The sequence below is a fragment of the Gopherus flavomarginatus genome, chromosome 6 (assembly GCF_025201925.1).
Source record: "Gopherus flavomarginatus isolate rGopFla2 chromosome 6, rGopFla2.mat.asm, whole genome shotgun sequence".
Lineage (NCBI taxonomy): Eukaryota > Metazoa > Chordata > Testudines > Testudinidae > Gopherus > Gopherus flavomarginatus.
This window is the reverse complement of record NC_066622.1, coordinates 77,259,632-77,282,652: the sequence shown is the minus strand read 5'-3', so window position 1 is coordinate 77,282,652 and position 23,021 is coordinate 77,259,632. Positions and strand designations below refer to the sequence as shown.

At 40.9% G+C, this 23,021-nt stretch overlaps 1 protein-coding gene across 28 annotated transcripts in view; it reads left to right on the top strand.

Annotated features, from left to right (window-relative positions):
• Positions 1 to 23,021, top strand: part of KCNMA1 (potassium calcium-activated channel subfamily M alpha 1) — an 886,632-nt gene that overhangs the window by 784,654 nt on the left and 78,957 nt on the right. For all 28 annotated transcript variants that reach the window (XM_050960013.1, XM_050960012.1, XM_050960004.1 and 25 more), the window contains one exon: positions 8,072 to 8,165. In XM_050960013.1, coding sequence (XP_050815970.1) covers positions 8,072 to 8,165 — 94 coding nt within the window. The remainder of the gene's footprint in view (positions 1 to 8,071; positions 8,166 to 23,021) is intronic.

The following is a 23,021-nucleotide window of genomic DNA, read 5'->3' as shown; positions in this document are numbered from 1 at the left end:
TGATAATATGGAATAATCCTTTTATAAGGGTTGATTATATATATATAGAAATATATAGAGAGCCATTTTTTGAAAATGTTAATAAGGCTGCAGATATAAACCTATACTTCAGCTACGGAAACTGATAGTTTAAGCTTTAAAGCTGTAATTCCACATAATATTAAAATTGATTTATCCTGTGGTTTGAAACCCTTTTTTAATACTCAAAACATTAATTTACATTTTTTCTTATTATTTAGAAGTAAAGAATGAAGCTAGATCAAGTTATCCAAAATGTTCATTTCAGTTCAAGAATGCAACTACTAATGCACTCGTTGGTGCCAAGCACACTGAAGGAATCCTGGAACCTGTTCCACTTGTTAATAACCGTAAAGGGAGCCTCTTTCTACCCGACAATCCCTCGCTGCTGCACCTTAACTTGTTGAGTTCTGTTGAGCATGGAAAATCTACCTACTGTAGATTGCAAAGGGCACTCCATTTGCCTGTAAAATACTGCTATCACCCTCAAAATCCTGGGTTGAACCAAGATCTCCGTAGGTAGCCTCTTAGTTGGATGCATAAGGCAGTATAGATTGGTTTGTGCATGGTTTTACAGTTTGAGTGTTTTCAATGTGAAAATGGCATTACTAATGCTCTGTTAAGTGCTTACAGATGTGGGTTCCTGGAGATGTGGTGATTAATAACTTAAACAAGATAGTTAGTAACTAATGTTTCTGGTGGTTGATGTTTTATCTTTCTTATATTTTATTTGCTTTCAAACACTTACATTCTAGACAATGAGTTTACTAGGTGTTCCATTTCATGTAGTACTTGGTAGCTGAAAGGTTGTTAGATAATCCAGCTCATTTTGGGGATCCACAAAAGGGAAGCACCCGCAAACTATGTTGTTAGTGACCTTGCAGAGGCAATGAAAGAGACCGATGTATTTAAAAAATAGTAACAAAATAATAAAAGAAAAGTTATGAACTTGTCCAATGTTTCTGGAAGACATTTCCTTTATTTGGCTTAAAAACTAAATGAGGATAAAAGTCAAGTAATATGTTGTTACAGATGTTCAGCTCTGCATTAAGGCTGTTAAAATTACCAGCACATCTTAAATCAATTCATGGAACATTGTCTGGAGGTTATGTCATTGAAATAATGAATCCTTTTTACTCAAGAATAAGAAAACATGTTAAAACATCAGTGTAACTTCAAATTAAACTCCAGCATAAACCAGAGTATCTGAAGCCTCATTAGACTTGCCTGACATTTTTCTAGCACTGAGTCTTCCTGAACTGTAAAACTGTTAGATTCTGTGCCTATTAGACAAGTGAGCACTGGGCTGTTACAACAGAACATTAAGTGTTATACTTAGGGATGTGCAAAAACAAGTTTTTGAATTTTATGAGAACTCAAAGGCTGGATTGAGTTCACATTCTATAAAATTCTGTGTTGAATTCCTGAACTTGTCTGTACTTTCATGAAAGCTGGTAAAGAAGGTCTGGATAATATAGTATGGCTGTATTGTAATACAACTCCCACAGCATTAAATAAATTGAAAATATTAGAAATAGAGGCACATTCTCATTAACAGAAGCAGTAGGTCAAATGTATAACATTAGCATTCAGGTATCAGAGGTGTAGCCGTGTTAGTCTGGATCTGTAAAAGCAGCAAAGAATCCTATGGTACCTTATAGACTAACAGACGTTTTGGAGCGTGAGCTTTTGTGGGTGAATACCCACTTCGTCAGATGCATGTGGAAATTTCCAGGGGCAGGTATATATATGCAGGCAAGCTAGAGATAATGAGGTTAGTTCAATCAGGGAGGATGAGGCCCTGTTCTAGCAGTTGAGGTGTGAAAACCAAGGGAGGAGAAACTGATTTTGTAGTTGGCAAGCCATTCACAGTCTTTGTTTAATCCTGAGCTGATGGTGTCAAATTTACAGATGAACTGAAGCTCAGCAGTTTCTCTTTGAAGTCTGGTCCTGAAGTTTTTTTGCTGCAGGATGGCCACCTTAAGGTCTGCTATAGTGTGGCCAGAGAGGTTGAAGTGTTCTCCTACAGGTTTTTGTATAATGCCATTCCTAATATCTGATTTGTGTCCGTTTATCCTTTTCCGTAGCGACTGTCTAGTTTGGCCGATGTACATAGCAGAGGGGCATTGTTGGCATATATTACATTGGTGGACGTGCAGGTGAATGAACCGGTGATGGTATGGCTGATCTGGTTAGGTCCTGTGATGGTGTCACTGGTGTAGATATGTGGGCAGAATTGGCATCGACGTTCGTTGCATGGATTGGTTCCTGAGCTAGAGTTACTATGGTGCGGTGTGCAGTTACTGGTGAGAATATGTTTCAGGTTGCCAGGTTGTCTGTGGGCAAGGACTGGCCTGCCACCCAAGGCCTGTGAAAGTGTGAGATCGTTGTCCAGGATGGGTTGTAGATCCCTGATGATGCGTTGGAGGGGTTTTAGCTGGGGACTGTATGTGATGGCCAGTGGAGTCCTGTTGGTTTCTTTCTTGGGTTTGTCTTGCAGTAGGAGGCTTCTGGGTACACGTCTGGCTCTGTTGATCTGTTTCCTTATTTCCTCGTGCGGGTATTGTAGTTTTGGAATGTTTGGTGGAGATTTTGTAGGTGTTGGTCTCTGTCTGAGGGGTTAGAGCAGATGCGATTGTACCTCAGTGCTTGGCTGTAGACAATGGATCATGTGATGTGCCCGGGATGGAAGCTGGAGGCATGAAGATAGGCATAGCGGTCGGTAGGTTTTCGGTATAGGGTGGTGATAATGTGACCATCACTTATTTGCACCGTGGTATGTAGGAAGTGGACCTCCCGTGTAGATTGGTCCAGGCTGAGGTTGATGGTGGAGTGGAAGCTGTTGAAATCATGGTGCAATTTTTCCAGAGTCTCCTTCCCATGGGTCCAGATGATGAAGATGTCATCAGCGTAGCGTAGGTAGAGAAAGGGGTGTGAGTGGATGAGAGCCGAGGAAGCGTTGTTCCAGGTCGGCCATAAAAATATTGGCATATTGTGGGGCCATGCGGGTGCCCATAGCGGTGCCACTGATCTGGAGATATATATTGTCATCAAATTTGAAATAGTTGTATGTGAGGATGAAGGCACAGAGCTCAGCAGCCAGTTGTGCTGTGGCATCATCAGGGATAGTGTTCCTGACAGCTTGTATTCCATCTGTGTGTGGGATGTTCGTGTAGAGAGCCTCTGCATCCATGGTGGCTAGGATGGTGTTTTCTGGGAGGTGACCAATGCATTGTAGTTTCCTCAGGAAATCAGTGGTGTCACAGAGATAGCTGGTAGTGCTGATGGCATAGGGTCTGAGTAGAGAGTCCACATATCCAGACAGTCCTTCAGTGAGAGTGCCAATGCCCGAGATGATGGGGCGTCCAGGATTTCCAGGTTTGTGGATCTTGGGTAGTAGATAGAATAATCCTGGTCGGGGCTCTAAGGGTATGTTGATTTGTTCCGGTGTTAGTGTAGGGAGTGTCCTGAGTAGATGTTGCAGTTTCTTAGTGTATTCCTCAGTGGGATCTGAGGGAAGTGGCCTGTAGAATTTGGTGTTGGAGAGTCGTGTGGCGGCCTCCTTTTGGTAGTCAGACCTGTTCATGATGACAACAGCACCTCCTTTATCAGCCTCTTTGATGATAATGTCAGGGTGGTTTCTGAGGCTGTGGATGGCATTGCGTTCTGCACGACTTAGATTATGAGGCAAGCGATGTTGTTTTTCCACAATTTCTGCCTGTGCACGTCGGCGGAAGCATTCAATGTAGAGGTCCAGACTGTCATTTCGACCCTCAGGAGGAGTCCATGTGGAGTTCTTCTTCTTGTGCTGTTGGTGGGAGGGTACCTGTGTACCAGTGCACTGTTCAGTGTTGTCCTGAAAGTATTCTTTGAGTCGGAGACGGTGAAAGTAGGCTTCCAGGTCGCCGCAGAACTGTATCATGTTGGTGGGTGTGGCAGGGCAGAAAGAGAGTCCTCGAGATAGGACAGACTTTTCTTCTGGGCTGAGTGTGTAGTTGGATAGATTGACGATATTGCTGGGTGGGTTGGGGTTACTACGGTTGTGGCCCCATGAGGCAGGTAGGAGTTTAGACAGCTTACAGTCCTTTTTCCTTTGTAGAGAGGTGAAGTGAGTAATGTACATCTCCTGTCTTATTTTAGTGAAGTCCGTTTGTATGGAAGTTTGGTTATTAATCAGTCTCCAGGTTGGAGAGCTCTTTTCTGATGTTTTCCTGTTTGCTGTATAGGATGCTGATCAGGTGGTTCCTCAGTTTCTTTGACAGAGTATGGCATAATCTCTCACTGTGGTGTATGTAGATAGCAGTGGATTTTTTACCTTTAGTCCATTTGGTATGATGTCCATCCATTTGCATTTGGAAAGGAAGATGATATCTTGCATTTGTGCAAGTTTCTTCATGAGGTTGATGGATTTCCACTCCATACGGCTAAATGCAGTGCCAACTACAAAACCAGTTTCTTGGCTTGCCAACTACAAAACCAGTTTCTCCTCCCTTGGTTTTCACACCTCAACTGCTAGAACAGGGCCTCATCCTCCCTGATTGAACTAACCTCATTATCTCTAGCTTGCCTGCATATATATACCTGCCCCTGGAAATTTCCACTACAAGCATCTGACGAAGTGGGTATTCACCCACGAAAGCTCATGCTCCAAAACATCTGTTAGTCTATAAGGTGCCACAGGATTCTTTGCTGCATTAGCATTCAGTTGTCATATATCACAGCCAGTTACTCAAATACAGTTGCCTTTCATGAAAGCGAGTAAATTTAAGATTCCCTCTTATTTTAATTTTTATTCCTCTCATGCAGAAACAGGAACCATGAAATGAAAATGATATTTTATAGCTTAACTAAAAGTTTTGCTAGATCTACTTACTTTAAATATACAGGAAATTAATAGAATATATTAAAGCCAATAATTAAATATGGTTTATATCCTACTTGTTACTAAGAACCCATCTGTGAGTTAGCATTGCAACACTTTTGGGAACCAAGCCATAGGTAATGGTTTCCATTACACACCATTTGCATATTTCAGCTTCAGACAATTCTCCCCTCCCCTCCAGTTCCCATCCACACGTATACACGTTTAGGGAGTAAAACTGCATTTCCAAACTGCAGATACACTATAAACTCTTTGCATACAGAATTCATTTAAAAACAAAATCCTGATTCAAATGTGACATGTTTAAAATAGGTGATCTTTCATTGCCACAATGAAAATAAATGGCTCCCTTGCTTGAGCAAGACATGGCTTTAGTACAGAAATGAGGTGTCTCCAAGGGCTTTGCTAATAGGTATTAACTTGTGAGCCATGTAACCCTAGAACATTGCAGGTAAACACAAACAGTAATATGGCATAAAGATGATGGGCACTTAATGAAGAAAAGAGCTTGTTTATTGTAGGTACAACGCTAAAAGAAACTGTACACTTTGTCAGGAAATCCAGCAGTGGAGACCGTCATTCTGGAAGGCAATAATAAAGAGGCCTAGTTTTACAGTTGGCCAGTATGATAGTAACAGCTGGTAAGGTTGGAAAAAGCAAATGCTAGACCATGTAAGATGAAAGATCCTCATTGGACTTACCTTTTACATTTGAAACAGCAAGCATAACTCTTTTTAACCACCTGAAGGCTTGGAAAAATACTTTTTTTATAGCATTTTGCACTGTTAATAGAAATATTTCTGTATATAATATAATTACAGCTGGTCTATATCAAAATAAGACTTTACAAATGCTCCTACTGGGTACAGAGCTTCCTTATACTAGTGAAAAAGGTATAAAAATACACTCCACTTGTACTATGTGACTGAATTTCTTATAAACGTTTTCTAGCCCCATGGGGGCACATTAATTTAGATGAACTTTGAGCTTTTATTTACTGGCAGAGAGAAACATATTATTTGTAGGTGATTTCTGCAAGCAACATCGTGCATGGTTATTTCCTTTAATCTCTTAAGTGGTGAGTCCACATGATTTGGACTGACTGTTTATATCAAGTAAAGAACAAAGGAGTCCTGTGTATGCATTAAAAGCAAATTATTGCCTGTGTAGAATAGCATGTGAATAACTGTTTTTGACAGACAAGTTTAAAACAAGATTACACCATTTTCCAGAGAATGACTTGCCAGAGAGTGTTATGGAACGAATAAAGAACCTCGCTTTATTATAAGTAGAACTGGGCAGATACTGCTAAAAAAAATTTGGAGAGTTTACAAACAACTGAATAGTGAAGTGATTAAGTTTTATTGCAACTAACTCTCCCAGAAAGTGGGTTTTAAATGTGCACATTTGAGTATTCGTTGAGGAAATGTGTACAATCTCAGCCAATCAAAGAACAGTAATTGCACTATGTGATTTATCTAACGAATCACAAGTAGGCAGTGCAGCTAGAAATTTGAATGTCAAATATATAACAAATTTCACGATTATGCTATGGATTTTATAAAACAAAAAATGAAATAGTCAAATATTGAGGAAATTTCATATTTTTATGGATGTTCTCTAAGCAGAAAAAAAAGACTGAATTAGTCCAATAAATTATTTGTTGTAAGTTGATCATAGCTCAGTTCTAATTACAAGTCCTTTTGCATCACTCTTTGAGGCTTTTAAAAAAAAATCCAGGATTTGTTAGGCAATGCCAGGTTGTTTAAGAAGACAGCAATGTTGCCTTTCTAGTGTCCAGTCTTGTAATCTTGATGAAGGCAAAATGAAGTTCCATAACATACTCCGGAAAACAGACAGACATGACAAGCTAGAATGCGGGCTGTAAGAAAATAGTGTCAGAAGAGGATTGTAGCAGGAGGATATTGCTTAATTCATTCTCAGATAAATCTAGAGCAGGTGACATATGTCCAGGTCTGCTTTTTTCTTCCTATATAGTTCATTGCAAATAGATTTTTTTTCCAGCTGCTGCTTGTGCACTTCTAATGTGTATTAAGCTCCTTTAATGTAGCTGCTACTACTAATCTCTTTCTTTTTATCTCTAAGGTAACAGCTACTTAGGCCTCAGTTACATTGTCCTCTAGTCTGTTTTTCAATTAACTATAGGATGGAAATGAGAGTATTTTTCATTCTTGATATTACAGCATTAGTCTGAATTTGAGAAACCACCATTCACAGATGATTCCCTTTGATAGCAAACATAATACTTATGTGTGCTAATTATCAAGTACAGTAGCTGTCCTTTAAACAGTATTGATGAAGGTTAATATTAACACATAACTTATTAGAAAACTGTGCTTGTTTAAAGCGAATAGTATTATGTTATAGGTAATCCACTGATGTACACTTTATAGTAATCACAAGTAATTTTATATTTGGAAAATGATCTTCCATTTAAAATGCACTCTGTCCTCATTAAAAGATCCTTTGTTATAACACACCCTCTGTTATACAGGTACTATCCTCCACTTCCATTCAACCATACTCTGCTCATTCCTGTTATAACAGCTCCCCATTGTGAGAAAGGTGGAGTGATGAGGTCTGAGTTGTGCTGCAGATCTGTGCACAATTGCAGGCAATGTTCACAATCCTGACTAACTGAAACATTAAACATCAAGGCATTGAATATTTTACATCTCTTCATGAAGATTCTGTTGTCTGGCATATGAGACGCAAGAACCAATTTGTATCTGGGTCATTAGCAAAAGCAGGCTGGCAGCTATTATGTTGGTATTTCAAATAGTACTTTATCTTTCTGTGTATATAGCAGAGCACTAATTCTACTCTTCAGTAGCACAGATTAATTGATAATAACTCAGAGAATACATAAATGCTGTTCCCTCCCACTTTTTTTTGTTTTTAAAGTATGAAACCAATTTGAACTTCTGTGTTCAAAACCCTGGTTTTCTTCCCTTCTCCAGCTCCTCCTCCTCCAAACCAATCTCTTTGACTAACATATTTGATTTTTTTTTTTAAATGTTGGGCCTAAAAAGTTAGTAATGAAGTATCAGTGCGTGAATGGACGTTGAGTGTGTGTTCTTTGCTATGTCACTTGTATTTCGTATAGCGCTTAAAGGGGTCCTTAATCTCATGAGTTGCCTCTATTTCCAGTTGAAGATGAACATCCGTCAACACTGTCACCCAAAAAAAAGCAGCGAAATGGAGGCATGAGAAATTCACCCAACTCCTCGCCTAAACTGATGAGGTAAGACTGCAAGAAACTCATATCTTTATCTTCTTTCCTTCCTCTACACCTCTCCCTCCTCAAAAAGGGAGGGGGGAGAAAAAGATTGTTAGATGGTTTCTGAAAGGCTGAAGTATTTATTCTGTCAGCTTGTCAGCAGTTAATGATAGAGCTGAAAAAAATTCTGTCATGAAAAACAGTTTGAAAAGCTGTTTGAAAAATACATAGGCTTTAAAGTCTTAGCTGTCACCCTGTCCTGTCCATGTGTAGTTCTTAAACAGCAGTGGCACTAATGATAGCACTAACCAATCAGAGGAACTCATGTGGTTAGTTTGCCTTAGGCAATTCTCTTTTTGTTGGAATCCCTCTGAGTACTGTTTTCTGTACTTAAGGCCATATGTGAGATGTATCATCACAATCAAAAATGAACCTGAATATTACCTTCCTTTTATCCTGTCGATTGAAATCAAATTTCTGTTAATTGATTTTGACTGATTAAAAAAAGTCTAATAATCCATGTACTTGCCAAAGCAAAGTTCAAAACTAATGCAATTTTACTCAGGCTAAAAGCAATATTAATTATGAAATACAGGGATTTTTTTTAAGACTAGTACCTACTCTGAAAGTGGATGATAAAAACATCTTCTGGTTGTTAATGAAATGTCCCTGCTGTTGTTGGACATATAGTATTTTACAATAAGGGAACCCTCAGATATTTAAGTGATTTCTTTCCAATTTCCCTTTAAGCAAAGGTTCTCTGGAACTGGGATTGCAATTGGGACATTGTACTATATTAAAGCAATATAGCACTTTTATTCTACTTCTCTCTCTGCCTTACCCTTCTCCTGTTGTAGTCAATGGGTGCAGGATCAGGCATGCATCACTTAGCACCTTTCTCTGCTTACTGGAATCAGCCATGTTCCTTTAACAGCTATGGATATAGCCAGATGATTTTCCCCTCTCTACTTCAATCAGTGCAGTGGGAAGTTCCTTAGCCAATTCAATAAGCATCCTTTTTCTGTTTATCGTTCCTACAATCTAGGGCATATTCAAGGGCATAACTTCTTTAAGTCTTCATCTGTGTTTAGACTGCAGGACCAAAAGTGAGATTGATTCGCTGAAGAAAATGCACCCAGCTGTGTCTTTTTTTTTCCCCCATTGACCATCTATTTCTGTTAAATGTATCGTTAAAAGTTCTCTGCCTTCCTGGTAGCTCAGCCTTGCCTATGTGACACTGATTTACATGCTTGTTTACAGTTTCTGAGGAAGAATAAAATGAGCATACTGCCAAGCTTCTCATTTTTATGATGCCAGTTGTCATGTTAGCATCATTTTCAATTTACTCACCTTTGGGTAATCTTCTTATCTGGCACTAATAGTTTTATCTGTTTAAAGTTTGAAAAATGTGGGAGCTTCCCCCTTCAGCCCCTAAATTTGGGGAAGTAAACCTTTTTTTTTATTTTTTAAAAGAGAGCTGAAACATTTGTAGCTGAGTGCACTGTCCCTGTTTGCTATGTAAAGTATGCCTCATTTCTTTGATCTTGAGTAATAATAATTCTGGGGAGTTACACTGTTTTCATATGCTTCAAAGCTGTGTCAAAGTTTTGCTGCTTAAGGGTACTTCTTTATTCTACTGGCTCTTGGGTACTGAGATGACAGGTCCTCTGTACTAGGTGCAGGCTTTTTCAAGTCATAGCCTTCAGCAAAACATCAAATTACCAAATACAGGGTAACATACTTCTACACAAATGCCTTTCCTGTAGATATATTATACCATATATATTAAATACTTTAGTGTTACACGGTGCATTTTATGTGCAATAGAAAGTGATGGTTTGAGGTAGCCTTAGGGGTACTTTTTTTCCACAAGCAGAAAAAGCTAGTGTATACCCTATCAAGTATGGTTTTTACAGGACTTTCTGCCCGAAGGCCTTTGTAAATAAGTAATGATCAACAGATTGGCTGTGGGTTTTTGAAAAGCATGCCTGTGTCAGTTTGCATGATGGGGGGAAATTTTCAAAGTGGAGCCTGCTTTCATTGCCTGCTGAAGAGGGACTGAGGGAGAGTAGTCATCCCAAGCTCGAGCTGTCTGCTCAGTAGCACATTAGAATTGCTAAACGTGGGTCGAGCAATGAGTGGAGAACTTGCCAAGCCTCTGAATCCGGACTTTGTTTTCTTTCTCCTCTGTCTTGCTGCTGAATTGACTTACCCACTCTATGCCCCCCACCCTCACCTCTTTCCCATACCCCCTAGCCTCTCCTCCTTATATGTCAGGAACATAGTAGCAGACTGAATTGTAGCTCAGAGCTCTTAAACCCAATAAAATGGAATGAATCGGAATAAATATCTGTTTTCCTTGCAAGCTGTGTAGTCGTCAGATCCTCCTCTATGCACAGCAAGTTAGGCTCCATTGCCTATTATTTTAATACTTTCGTGATTGAAATTGAAATTTCTTGACCCCCCCCCCTACAAAGTCCTTGGCTAATATCAATTAGAAGTATACAATATTTCTTCCTAGGTGAAAGCACTGTGATGTTCAAAGCTGATACTTTTAAAATATTTTCTCCTAAGTTTTGATGAAAACTACTTTGACAGGGCAGATAGGACCCACACTGGCCACAAGGTGGTTGAAGAGAGCCTGTGGTTCCCTGCCCAGCTGAACCTGCAGACAGTGTCATACATGGAGAAGTGAATTAAAAGGAAGAGACCCAGCCCAGGATGGACCAGGAAGGACAGCAGAGTTGTGTTGCTTCCTCGGTGAGGGAATCCTGGTTCCAGCCAAGAGCTTAAGACGGCTTGCTACCTAGACGAGCCATTTTGTGAATAGGACGAGTAGGCCCAGGAAGATGGACAAGAAGGGACTAGCCACATGGAGACAACCCTGGAGCAGAAGGGCACGCTCTGACTGCCGAATCCCCAGCTGACCTAGATTTTTAATTATCTGTTTTCCTTTTTGTTTTGGACTCTTAACACCCCAGACAGTGTAGGACTCCAGTGTGCCTTAACCAGACCGTGGCTGTGGTCCTATGAGTGGTTACATCAAACTGTCAGGGCTCCCAGCAGGGAAATCATGCCTTCAAGTCCATGGAGCAAGGGTACTTGGATGAACCAGTTACATTGCATAAGCCAGCTCTTTTTCAGTTAACAGACTACTCCATAAGTCATTTCTGCTGTGCTGGGGATGAACAGCTGGAAGTATTGAGCATATGGAGTGGGAAGAGTATGCACAAAATTCCATCTGAGAACTTAATCATAGCTCTATAGAGTCATTTCCTGCTCAACATTACAGGTAACATAGGGCCCAAAGTTCTACAGCAATACTGCGTTTCTGCTGTACAGAGGGCAAACCAGTGGAAGCTCATGCAAGGAAGAGGTCACTGTGCTTCCCTGTGTGTCATGGGCAAAATACCCACGATAGCTCTTTCCACTGAAGCACAAAGGATAAGAAGGGATGTGTCGTGAGCATGGCCAGCAGGTGCATAAGCAGAGAGCTTTGGGCAGTTCAACTAATTCTTAATTTGAAGTGAACCTAAGCTCAGATGTTTTTGAGGTTCACCCGGCACTATGCAAATCCATATTACGTAATATGTTGCAGAACACAAAGACTCTAAAACTCTATTTTTACAATGCAAGAAGCAAACTAAATTACTAGCTGAAGTAAATGATTACAAAATTTGCAAATGTCTTGTGGATACTAGAAATGTTTTAGATGTATATGCTGAGATTCAGAAAAGTGAATATTATGCCAACATTATGCTAGTGCAGATCCAGTGAAAGTCAGTGGAGTCACACTGATATAAAACTGGAGGTTTGTGGTGGCAAATCAGGAACAGAATACCTATATTATAACACTGGGCATATACACTAATAGTCTGGGTAAACATTTAGACAATAAAATGAAAAACGCATATTGAGCCAGATCCTAAGCTGCTGTAAATTGGCAGTTCAAAACAAAACAAAACAAAAACACCAGAAGAACAAACTCTAAAAGGGAAGAGAAAAGGCTTCTTATAGAGACTTATCCTAGACATGGAAAGACCTCCTATGACGCCACCTCAGAAAATGAAAAGGGAGAGTGACGGGGAGGAAAAGGAAAGGAAGGAAACAATATACAGCAGAGTAACAATCACATAAGGCATATCGGGTTTTCCTTTTCATGAGACGTTTGCAGGAAGAAAATGTGGAAACATTTGGTGCCCTCAGATCATTAAGAGACATACATTCACTTGCTCATCATCTCAGGGTCTCTTTTTTTTGTTGCATGTCACTGGTGAATGACATGTTAAATGTGACCAGACTGTCTCACCCACTGTATGTGGTAACCAAGCTGGTCGAAAAGTAGCCCCCCTGGATTCAAGGGTGACCAGTCAAAATTTTGAAAAGTCCTGGACCCAAACCAGCAAGCCACTTAAACAGTTGACAGGGTCCAAGTCCTCACTTAATCATTTGATAACTGCTGCTGCATGAGTGGAATGCACTGAGTAGCAGAAAATGTCAACCCAGCTGAGTCAAGCTATCTATTAATGTAAGAACAAATGGCATGTGACAAGGCCCAAGGGGCCTGAAGAGCAAACAAATAGTTTGTCCCTGTCCACTCTGAACTGAGTGGTATTCTTGACACAGGCCTCTGGACAAGTAGCATACTCAGCAAAGGGTCATTATCATTAGTGTCCCTGATCATATAAGAATCAGAGGCATCAGGAAGCTGAGTTTTCACTTGGTTACCAAGGAGAATTTCATAAGCCTTGAGGATTTTTCTTGATCCAAGATCCAGAAAAATACCCAGCCAAACAGTAAACTTGTTCAGAGACTGTCAAGGTCCAGCAAAGTGACACGGAAAAGTCAACTTTTCTGCTGGGCTTCCAAAAACCTAGTGGGCCTGTTTATCTGATAAAAATAAATAGGAAAACATCCACAGTCTATTTTAATGATAAGACGTATGTTAATCTAGGCATAGTATGGGCAGTGGCTGTACAACATCCCCATCACCGCTTCTCAGCGTCCGTCCCCTCTGCTATGTCTACACAACAAGCTAAGGGTGTGATTCCCCTGCTTACATACACGTACCTGTGCTAGCTCTCATCGAGCTAGTGCAAGTATAAATAGCAGTGTAGCCATAGTAACATGAGTAATGGCAGCAGCAGCATGGCTTAGCCGGGCTGAATACATACCCATGGTGAGTACAGTCTCACTATGGCTAAGCTGTGCCTCTGCTGCTGCTGCTGCCAGGGCTATAGTGCTATTTATACTTGCACTCACTTGATGAGAGCTAGCATGAGTATGTATGTGTGAGCAGGGGAATTGCACCCATAGCTTGTTGTGTAGACGTAACCTCTTACACACACATTCTGTTCTACCAGTGCTATTCAGTGTTGACCTGCATTATCCCTGCCATTCCAGTTGAGATGCTTAGTTATTTGTGTCTGTACCATATAAAGCGGTAGTGGGGTTTTATGGAGACACTTGTCAATTAGGAACTAGTGAAATGAGTTTACTCATCTTTACCTTGTGACTTAAGTTAGACATGAATACCAGGTCTGCAGAGGTGAAAGCTTACTGTGTTAACCATAATAATGGCTTACATTTATATAATGCCTTTCATCTTTAAGAATCCCAAAGCACTTTATAAACTTTGCAAGTACTGTAGTGTGTGTGCAAGAATCACTTGACACTGCACTAATATGCAAGCCATCTCTAAGGTGCTACTCAGCAGTTGTTTAACAGCATAAACCAACTCCATGCAACCATTTAGGAATCCATTATATTAAAAGGTAGCAACAGTTATAGTGTAGGTTTTAGGCTGTCCAATGACATTAAAACCTCCATTTTGTCTAGACCTGCTCTTAGCAAAGTTAAATGACAGTAGTTTAAATAGTAGGTAACATTCTATTCTAGACCTCCAACTTTTGCTACAGTTGGGGAACCTGCACTAATGATGTTTACAAACTGTGCGAATAAGAAAGTGTCAGATTTTACCCAGAGTTTTGTGACATCTTGCACAAATTTATCAGAGTTTAGAGAAGGGCTTTCAGGAAGAATTAGGAGAGTCTGCCAGCAGAGAAAACAAGCAACTTCTTTTACAATGTACAGGCTAACCCTGACTACATTAAGGTCAAGGCAAAAGAATGTTGGAAGGAAAAGAGTAAATTCTTTAAACCAGGTGAACAGAAGGAAATTTTTTCTTTCACCAATGACTTGGAGAAAAAAAAGTCTCTAAAAATTGTGACTTTTACCTTGAGATGTGAAATGTATAATTCATTTAGGTGGAAAAGACTACCTCATCTTCTTAGCTGCTGGTTTATTTTTCACAGATTGCTTTTGTCAGGTATTTTCCACCATCCCCAATTCCCCCCCACCCCTAAATTCTTAAATCCTAGGTGTGCAGCTTGATAGAATCTAAATGAAAAATGCTAAAAACTAAGGACACACTTTCTGGCCCCCACACGCTCTTATTTGATTTGCTTATATGCAAGAATGAGAACAAGTGACCATTTCAGAACTTTTCTGTGTGGGAATTTGAGGAGTATACTTTGAGCAGCTCTTTACATACCCAAGGTGTTCCAATTGGAAAATACAGTTACTCAGCAGATTCCTAAAAGAAGGTACTCTGTGTTTACACCAGGTTCCTTAGTAGTCATGATAAATTAACCCTTTGGAAAGGCTTCTTAAAGTAGAATATTGCGGTATTAGGCAACAGAGATACTAGCAATATTTTAGATGGAGGTGGAGGAAATTCGTACTAGTTCTCAGAGGTAAACCTTACCTAGAACATATATTACATGATCAACTACTTGTCCAATGGTGATCACAAGACATTGGGTACCACCGGCTGTATTAGTTAAGTTCTTGCCATAGTAGTTTCAGGACGATAGTGCAAGAAGAGTGGGACTATAGACTCCATTGGCAATCATTCTGAGTATGAAAAGAAAGAGATTCATTGAAAATATTCCGGTAGGTTTTCTTTCTGTTACTGTGCCATTTTTCCCCTATAAAGCTTCTTTCAGCTGTGCACTAAATCTGTAGAAATTCCATTGCTGATTAACTTGTGAAAGTAAAGGTCAGCTAAAGAGTGTCATTAGTGTAACACACACATTGGCAACAAATTCTCATTACAACTTAATGCCATCCACACAGACGGCAGAGGGTCATAGGGAATGGCTAATGGTAGCGGACAAATGTTGGGTGTATTAGTCACAAAACATTTGCTGAATTCCACCAGAGTGGCGTGACAACCTTCACAGCTAGTCCCAGTGAGCTGCAGTAGTCAGTGGAGTTTGCCTGTGACAAGCCGTCACTCTATCTTGGTAGAGCTTTATAGCACCAGTCAAAGCAGTCAGGGAAGATTGAAGTGACAGAGGCCCACTGAGTAAATAGTGAAACATGCAGCACATCATGAAATATTCAACCCAAGTGTAAAAGCTCTAAATGCTTTTTCAATTATTAGCACCTGCACTGGCTGCATACATCTAACACTAACAGCATGTTAATTGCCACTATTTGTTAGGGTGGTTGTAAAAGACATTTGAAAGGCAAGAGACATTTTGCAGTGCATGTTTGCTTGGCATCTTATCCTTCACAAACCCTTCCCTTCCCCCTTTTAAAAAAAAAGTACATTCATGTATGAAAACTGAAAACCACTGGTAAAGGGCACAAGATGGTTTCCAAACCTTTCAGTCTCTAGGGGGGACTGTCATTCATGTCTTACCAAAATACAGGTCATCGGTTACCCAGGGAAAGATGTATTTCCAGACTTATGCATACCTAGTGAAGCTAAAAGGTCTACCGCTGTTGGGAGAGTTTTGCCATTGATTCAGTATGGGTAGGATTGTTCTTTAGATGAGACTAGAAAGGAGCTTCATCCATAGACAAAGATTTACATAGCACAGCTTCAGTCTCATCACTGAGATGGCCACCATAGGTTGTATAGTGCCCTTATTCCTTCTGCCTGGCTGCTATGGGAGATCCATCATGGATCCATGGGAGTCTATGGCCCTGATATAAAGAATCATGACAGATAGCAAGAGGTTTGACATGAAGGTGAGAAAATCCAGGGAAATACTGTTAATTAAAGAGACAGCAATTTTCACCCTTCTTTTTCTTTTTTAAAATTATTTTTATTTCATTTCCACATTTATTCCAAAGTTGAAAACACCAATTGAATATGTTTGGAGTGGTTATAAATGTCTACAACTAAAGCAGTACTCTTTAAAATATAATGCTGGCTCCCTTGCAGCAGGTTTGCTGGAAAAGGGATTTGTGGTTTTGCTTTAGGCTGTTGTCTTCAAGGCATGCTTTTTTGGTTTGTTGCTGTAGCATGGCATTTAGTGTCATTTCCAAGTTTAATTGATGATAAGTGGCATTATATGTTCCGCAAAACCTTGAAAAGATTGTGTTTATTCTTCATTTTAAGTCATGCACACATAATTTTTGCCATAAGAACTAGAGAAGCTATTTATAAACTGGAGACTATAGATGTGAGAAACTTGACTTTGTTGTTTTTCTAACATGTACTGTAGGTGCCTGTATTCTCAGTGCAGGACTGACCAAATCCCTTTGGTCATTGCTGGCATTAAAAGGCCAAATTCTTTGGACATCAAGTTTAGAGCAGACCCTTTTAAATTGATAGATGATTTCCGCCACATGTAATGGGAATTTGTTAGTGCCTTTGTAAGCTGCTGACTTCACAGACTCGAGCAGCGCAATGGCCACAGCACTAATGCAAGGTTCTCCAAACTAATCTTCTTTTGCGACTCCAAGCTTACCTTGGCGCAGTCAGGTGTAAGGGTGACAGGATGGAAGTCTCCAAGAACACTCAATGTGTGACTTAGTAGCTAAGAACAATAATTGCAATGTTTTTGTAATGTGGGTTGTAATGGGAATTGGGTATTCAAACCCCACAGGTAGCTTTGAAAATCTCAGATTGTGTGTGTCTATCTGTAAAATGCCTTAATTAATTAGTATTTGTAAAGCAGGTTGAGATCACCAGCTTAAAGGAGCTGTATACGTCCAAAGTAACAGTAGTAGTATTTAATTAATACACTATTTCATAAAGTTGTCATGGTCCAAAGAAAAATTAGTTCATACATCTAAATAGTTGGAACCCTATTCTGTACTTAAATGCATGTGCTCATGTCCAAGGGCAGAGTACGACCTGAGTTCTAAACAATTCTTGAACTACTATAGAAATCTTCAGGTAATGCTTTATTTAGGACGAAGAGACAAATTATAAGAGATGGGAAATGGAAGTACACACAATTAGATACAGATTTCCAAATAGTAGGTATATCAGAAGCCATTGTTGTTAGAGTTTACCAAGGTAACTTTTACTTTCTGCCAATTTCCGTTCTCACATGCACTTCCCATGAGAGTTGTACAATGGTATCAGCTGGCATATGTTAGCCATTTGTTAATAAATGGTAATATTAGACTTTAAGACAATTATACTCCAATTTATTATATCTGGTTTTTTTTCCTATTGGGTCGCTAATTATCACAGGTTGAAAAGATTAAATTAGAGAAACAAAGTACCTGACTGTGGTGTAAATAAGTGCATTTGTAGTTACAGAATTATACATTCCTCAAAAGCTTCATTAACACAGAGTTAAGATTGGCCAGCACTGCCTTGTACCTCCCAGAATATTGAATGTACTTATACTTAAACCTGTGAAAACCATAAAACAGGAAGTTAAGATGCACACCAGCCCACCTCACAACCTTAACTCTGCCCCCAGGAGGTGGCAAGATCTTCAGGGGATATACTGTAGGTATGTTTCAGCCAGGGCAGCCCTAAAATACAGGAGACATGAGGAATGACTAAATAAAATGAGCCATTTTATATAACAGGTTGAGGGCCACAGAATCATATTCTTTCATTTGTCTGTATGTATTCCAATTGCCTTTCACTATGTTAGGGATAGTGGCATTGACTTGGTGAAAGGATTACTTGGAGCTGATCACCACCGCTCACATGACCGTATGAGGAGAGGTGCAGGTGCACCCAGAAATCATGAACCCCTTGTGGCTGGGCTGAGTTATATGAGTTATGCACATAGACAAGCATGACGGTCTGTTCTTGACGTGAGGATTTGTAGCAATCTGGTGGCAATCATGATAGTGCACTGGAGAGCAGAGGAAGTGCAGCAGATGTTCCTGAGAGAATCCTTAGGATAAGGGCCATACAGTGGTAATATCTAGCAGCTCTGGGTTGATTTGTACATAGTAGGTGAAGTGGTTGAATACAGGCCAGGTATAGCCAAGTGAAGTATGCTCTAAATGCAATTTTTGTCATAGAACACAGTCTGACAGATTCTCCTATTGTATCCACATGCTGTGTCCCTGCACTTCCCCATATCCTGTGGAAGGATAGAATGCTACAGTGTCTGTCATGGGTGGGCTGGGGTATCATTAAAAGAGAGGAGAATTAAAGTTGTGGGATGATGCTGGTATATACTTTAACTCTATATATCCTGGTTTTAAGAGTTGCATTTGATGTTCTGGAAGCAGGAACTGGTGGTCAACCTCAGCTCTGCAGTAACCAGGGTTGCGAATTTCCCTTGTTTTTTGAGGAGGTGATTGTAGTTAAGTGGCACCGATGGAGGGGCACATGGAGGCTTCCTGGGAACACCTCACGGCTACTCAACTACTAGCTTTATCTTTCTCCTGACTCCTCCAGACCCTCAGTCTGGGAGGGAGGCTCCATACTCCATTTCAGGGGCTAGGGTAAGGGAAGGAGCTCTGCAGAATCCTCCACATCATGAGAGATTTACAAAGGAATTAAGTGGTTCATTTGTCTCCATGGGTTGTTTTCAAATGAATCGGAACATCCCATGGAGATTAATTCAACCTGACACAGTCGCTCTGCTCTGAGAGTTGTGAACTGACCCATTCATCTCAATGGGTATTCTTCCCCCTGTTGTGGATTACTGGTTTTCAAGACAATCTCGCTATGCACATGGCTTTAGAGTAATTTGAATATTAAAAGCAGCTCCTTAGTTGGGGAGAGGGCTGTATCTGATTACAAGTAAGGGGTTCTTCACCATGGCTAGGGCCCCCTAAGTGCTACAGTAATACAAACAATAAAAAATGGCATAATACCCAATCAGAGAGTGCAGCGGGATAGTCACCCGCTCCTGCCCTGAAGGGCTTAAAACAGCCCTGGGAGAGGGCTGTGGCAGGGAAAGCTAGGCCGATTGGGGAAACAGCCTCAGCTGTGGCCATGCCCCAAACAGACCTAACTGGCCCTATAAAGGCTAGGGAAACCAGCAGCAGAGGCAGTCTCTCTCTAGCTGTAGAGGGAGATGGACCTGGCTGCAGGGACCTGAGCAGAGTGCCTGAGTGGAGCAGGTCTGGGGAAAGGCAGAGGAGCTGGGGAGGCGCTAGCCTGGAAATCCCCAGACTGCAGCCTAGCAGAAGGCCAATGGGTACTGGAGGTTTCAGGGGGCAGCCCATGGGTGGGAAGAGGAAGCAGGTCCAAACCCTCCTTGCCAGTGATGAGTGGTTTATACTGCAGTCTGCCCTGGGAATGAGGGCTAGTTGGTGACTGGCAGTAGCCCATGACTGAGGCAAGGCAGGGATAGAGGGTTGGGGTTTCCCCTGGGTGGGGAGACCCTGAGACTGGGGGCGGTGTTGCCAGGGGGCAGCGCCCAAGACAAAGGGCACCAGGTCCTGGGAGGGATATAGGGGCCAAGTAGCAGCGGGACACCGGCCTGCAGAGGGCACTCCAGAGGGCTGGTGAGCTAATTCCCATGGATGACCAGCAGGAGGTGCTGCAGGGGTGAGTCCTGCACATTTACAGAGAGCAAAACCAAAACCGCAACCACATGCCTTAATTGCCCAGTTACATACCGCAAATAGCAAAAGGCCTATTCTAAGTCAACAGCCTATTGGCTGAAATATATTTACATAAGGTTTTAATCAAACAATTATCAATAACAAATAAATCCACAAAAATCCAAGACTGTTAGCAAATAATTCACAAACAGAAAAAGGGGCTACGTTCCTCAGGTAAATTGTTTACTATGAGTAATTCATTTAGCTCTAGTTGTAAGTTTCTATCATGAACTCATATGAATGCTCTTGTATGAGGCCAGGCCCTAGCTCAGCAAAGCACGTAAGTAAGCGCTGAACTGAAGGCATCTGCTTAAGTGGTTTACTGAATCAAGGCCTTCAAATTTTGAATAAAAGCTTAAGAGGGCTATGTAGCCCCAGACCTGAAAGCAGAGAAGAAAAATTATTTGGAAAATAAAATGAAGTAATTTTTAGCAACCATTTAACTTTTGTTTCTTAATGAGTATGAAGGGAAATGTATACATCACAGCCTTAATGTACCTAATTATTTGAAAGAAAGCATATTAAGTGTGGGGGAAAGATTACATTAGTGACTTCTGCTTTTATGTCAGCGATGTGCTAGGAAGGGCTCATGGGGAATCACTTGTTAAAATTCCACAATGACTGTGAAGGAAGGCTTGGGAGATTTCCTAACTGATGATAAAGCCTCTCCCACTATGGACACTGTTAAACCATCTGCAATAGAGATGACTTATCATTGGAATTCATAAAAGTACTTCTGAAGACCCAATCCTTTGCCTTTGCAAAGGATACAGTGGAACCAAATGGCAAGTATCTTTTGCCAAGCAGGGTGTTTCCTGGGCTGGTATTCACCCCACTCTACCCTCTTACCAATTACACAAGTTCTGCAGCTATTGATATATTTTGTATTTCCATCTACAAAATCTCAGGATTGTTGTGCTCCTCTTGGACAAAGTGCAGATTACAAAGCCCGTAATGAGACGCAAGATGGCTGGGGACAAAGCACCATGAATTGAGGGGATCATGCTGTGGTACAAACTTCCAGAAGAGATTAGATGAATCCACAGTCTGACCACCTTTAGGAAATTCTGCACAACATTCCTACTTGATACAGCTTTTACACCATAAGAAGAATGGCACTCACAGCATCAACCACCCCTTGCTAACCCCACATTCCTCCTCTCTCCCCTATCCCAAAAGTGAGACCCTACCCTTTCTATAACTTGAAAGGGGGCAGAGCCAGTCTCCATGAAGACCAGTAGGGACATCCCTGCTGCCAATCTGATTAATATGGAAGGCACTCCTCAGATATTATGGTGCTGAGTGACAGTACAAATCCATGCATGTGATTAATGTTTTTTCAGGTGAAGTTCACCAACTACACATGTGTTTGCCACATGGTGAACTGCTTCCCTCCTTGGGAGAGAGCATGAAAGTACTTTGTTTTAAACGGGTAACCAAATGAGTAGATTCTCCAGTCCTGCTCACTCTCTCTGTGGGTCTGTGCTTGCGAAATGAATAGGAATATTGCCATGGACTTCAGTGGGGGCACAATCAGGCGCTGTAAACATTATGTGTTATTGTCACAGAGTGTGGGGGGTCTGGCCCTGCACCCCTCTTCCTGGGACTCACAGTGACTCTCAGCCAGCCAGTAACAAAGAAGGTTTATTGGACAACAGGAATGCAGGTTACAGCAGAGCTTGTGGGCACAGCCAGGAGCCCTCAATCTGGTCCTTCTGGGGGTTCAGGAACCTTAGTCCTCAGCTAGGGATTCCCTGAATTCCAACCACCCAGTCCAAAACCAAAACTGAACTAACTCCCCTCCAGCCGGCTCCTCCCTTTTCCTTCCTTTGTCCGGCTTCCTGGGCAAAAGGTGCTGACACACCGATTGGGGTGATGGGCATGAGTGAGTGAGTGATACCTCCCCCCCACCTGTCTCAGGTTACAGGCTTAGATCCTGTCCCTCCCCTAAAGTCCTACCTGGCTCTCTCATCCCCCACACAGACAGTCCCTACTCCATCACAGTTATCCCTGTTACGTAGGACAGATCGCTGCCAAAGTGAGTAAGTTTTAAAGAAGCCACCTTCAGGCACCTATTTGTGAGCATATTTAGCACAGTATCATATTATGCTGGTTATGCAATTCAGGGAGAGTTAACTTGTGCTTATACACTGTCAGAATTTTGCCTGTATAGACTATTCTAGAGGCAGAGCCTTACTATAGTCTGTTGGTTCAAAGAAATTAAAAGCCGTGCTAAATTTTCAAATATGGTGTTCTATGTAGAAGCTGTAAAATAATAATGTGTGTGCATCCATGTCCTGCACAAAACATGCAGTCATGTGCATGGACCAATATTTCTGAGCACATTTAGCTCATTTCTTTGGCATGACAGTGCAGGCTTTTTGTGTGCAAAAAATATGCAGGCACTTTTTTTTTTCTCAAGGGCACAACTTGGACAACTGCATTTGAATATCTGGCCTTTCACATTACTAATTTCTTCCTCTGAAATGAAAACTCATTCCTGGAGCTTCGTGACAGAAAGTTCTGTGCAAAAACGTGGGGAACATGTGGGCTTTCTTAGTCAAAACTCTGTCCCCTGTTTGTTTTTATGTTCAGTTCCCCCTGTGTCTTGTAGAGGCTATACTGATTCTAATGATGCCATATGATGCTATCATGAAGACTGCTCTTATTTAGCATCTTGTAGTGTCCTTGATAGCTCACTCACCCTCTTCTCTCAATAATTTTTTCAGCAAATAAATTGTGTGTGTGTGTGTGTGTGTGTATGCAAGTGCATACACAATTATATTTGTTGGAGGGCAGTTAATTAAAATGTCTCTTATTTGTGGCTCCTTTGAGAAGCCCTGAGTTTTAAAATCCTGCTGCAGAAACACGTAGAGGGTTACCACAGATACAGTTGTCACAGAAAATGGACACTGTTGTTTAGTATTAAAAAAAATCATGTATTCCAGATGTGGGCATTTGTTAGTCAGTCTACTCTAAAATGACATACTGCTGAATCTTTAAAGGACTTCAGTTTGGGAAAGCAAAATATGATTGGGCAAATTGCTA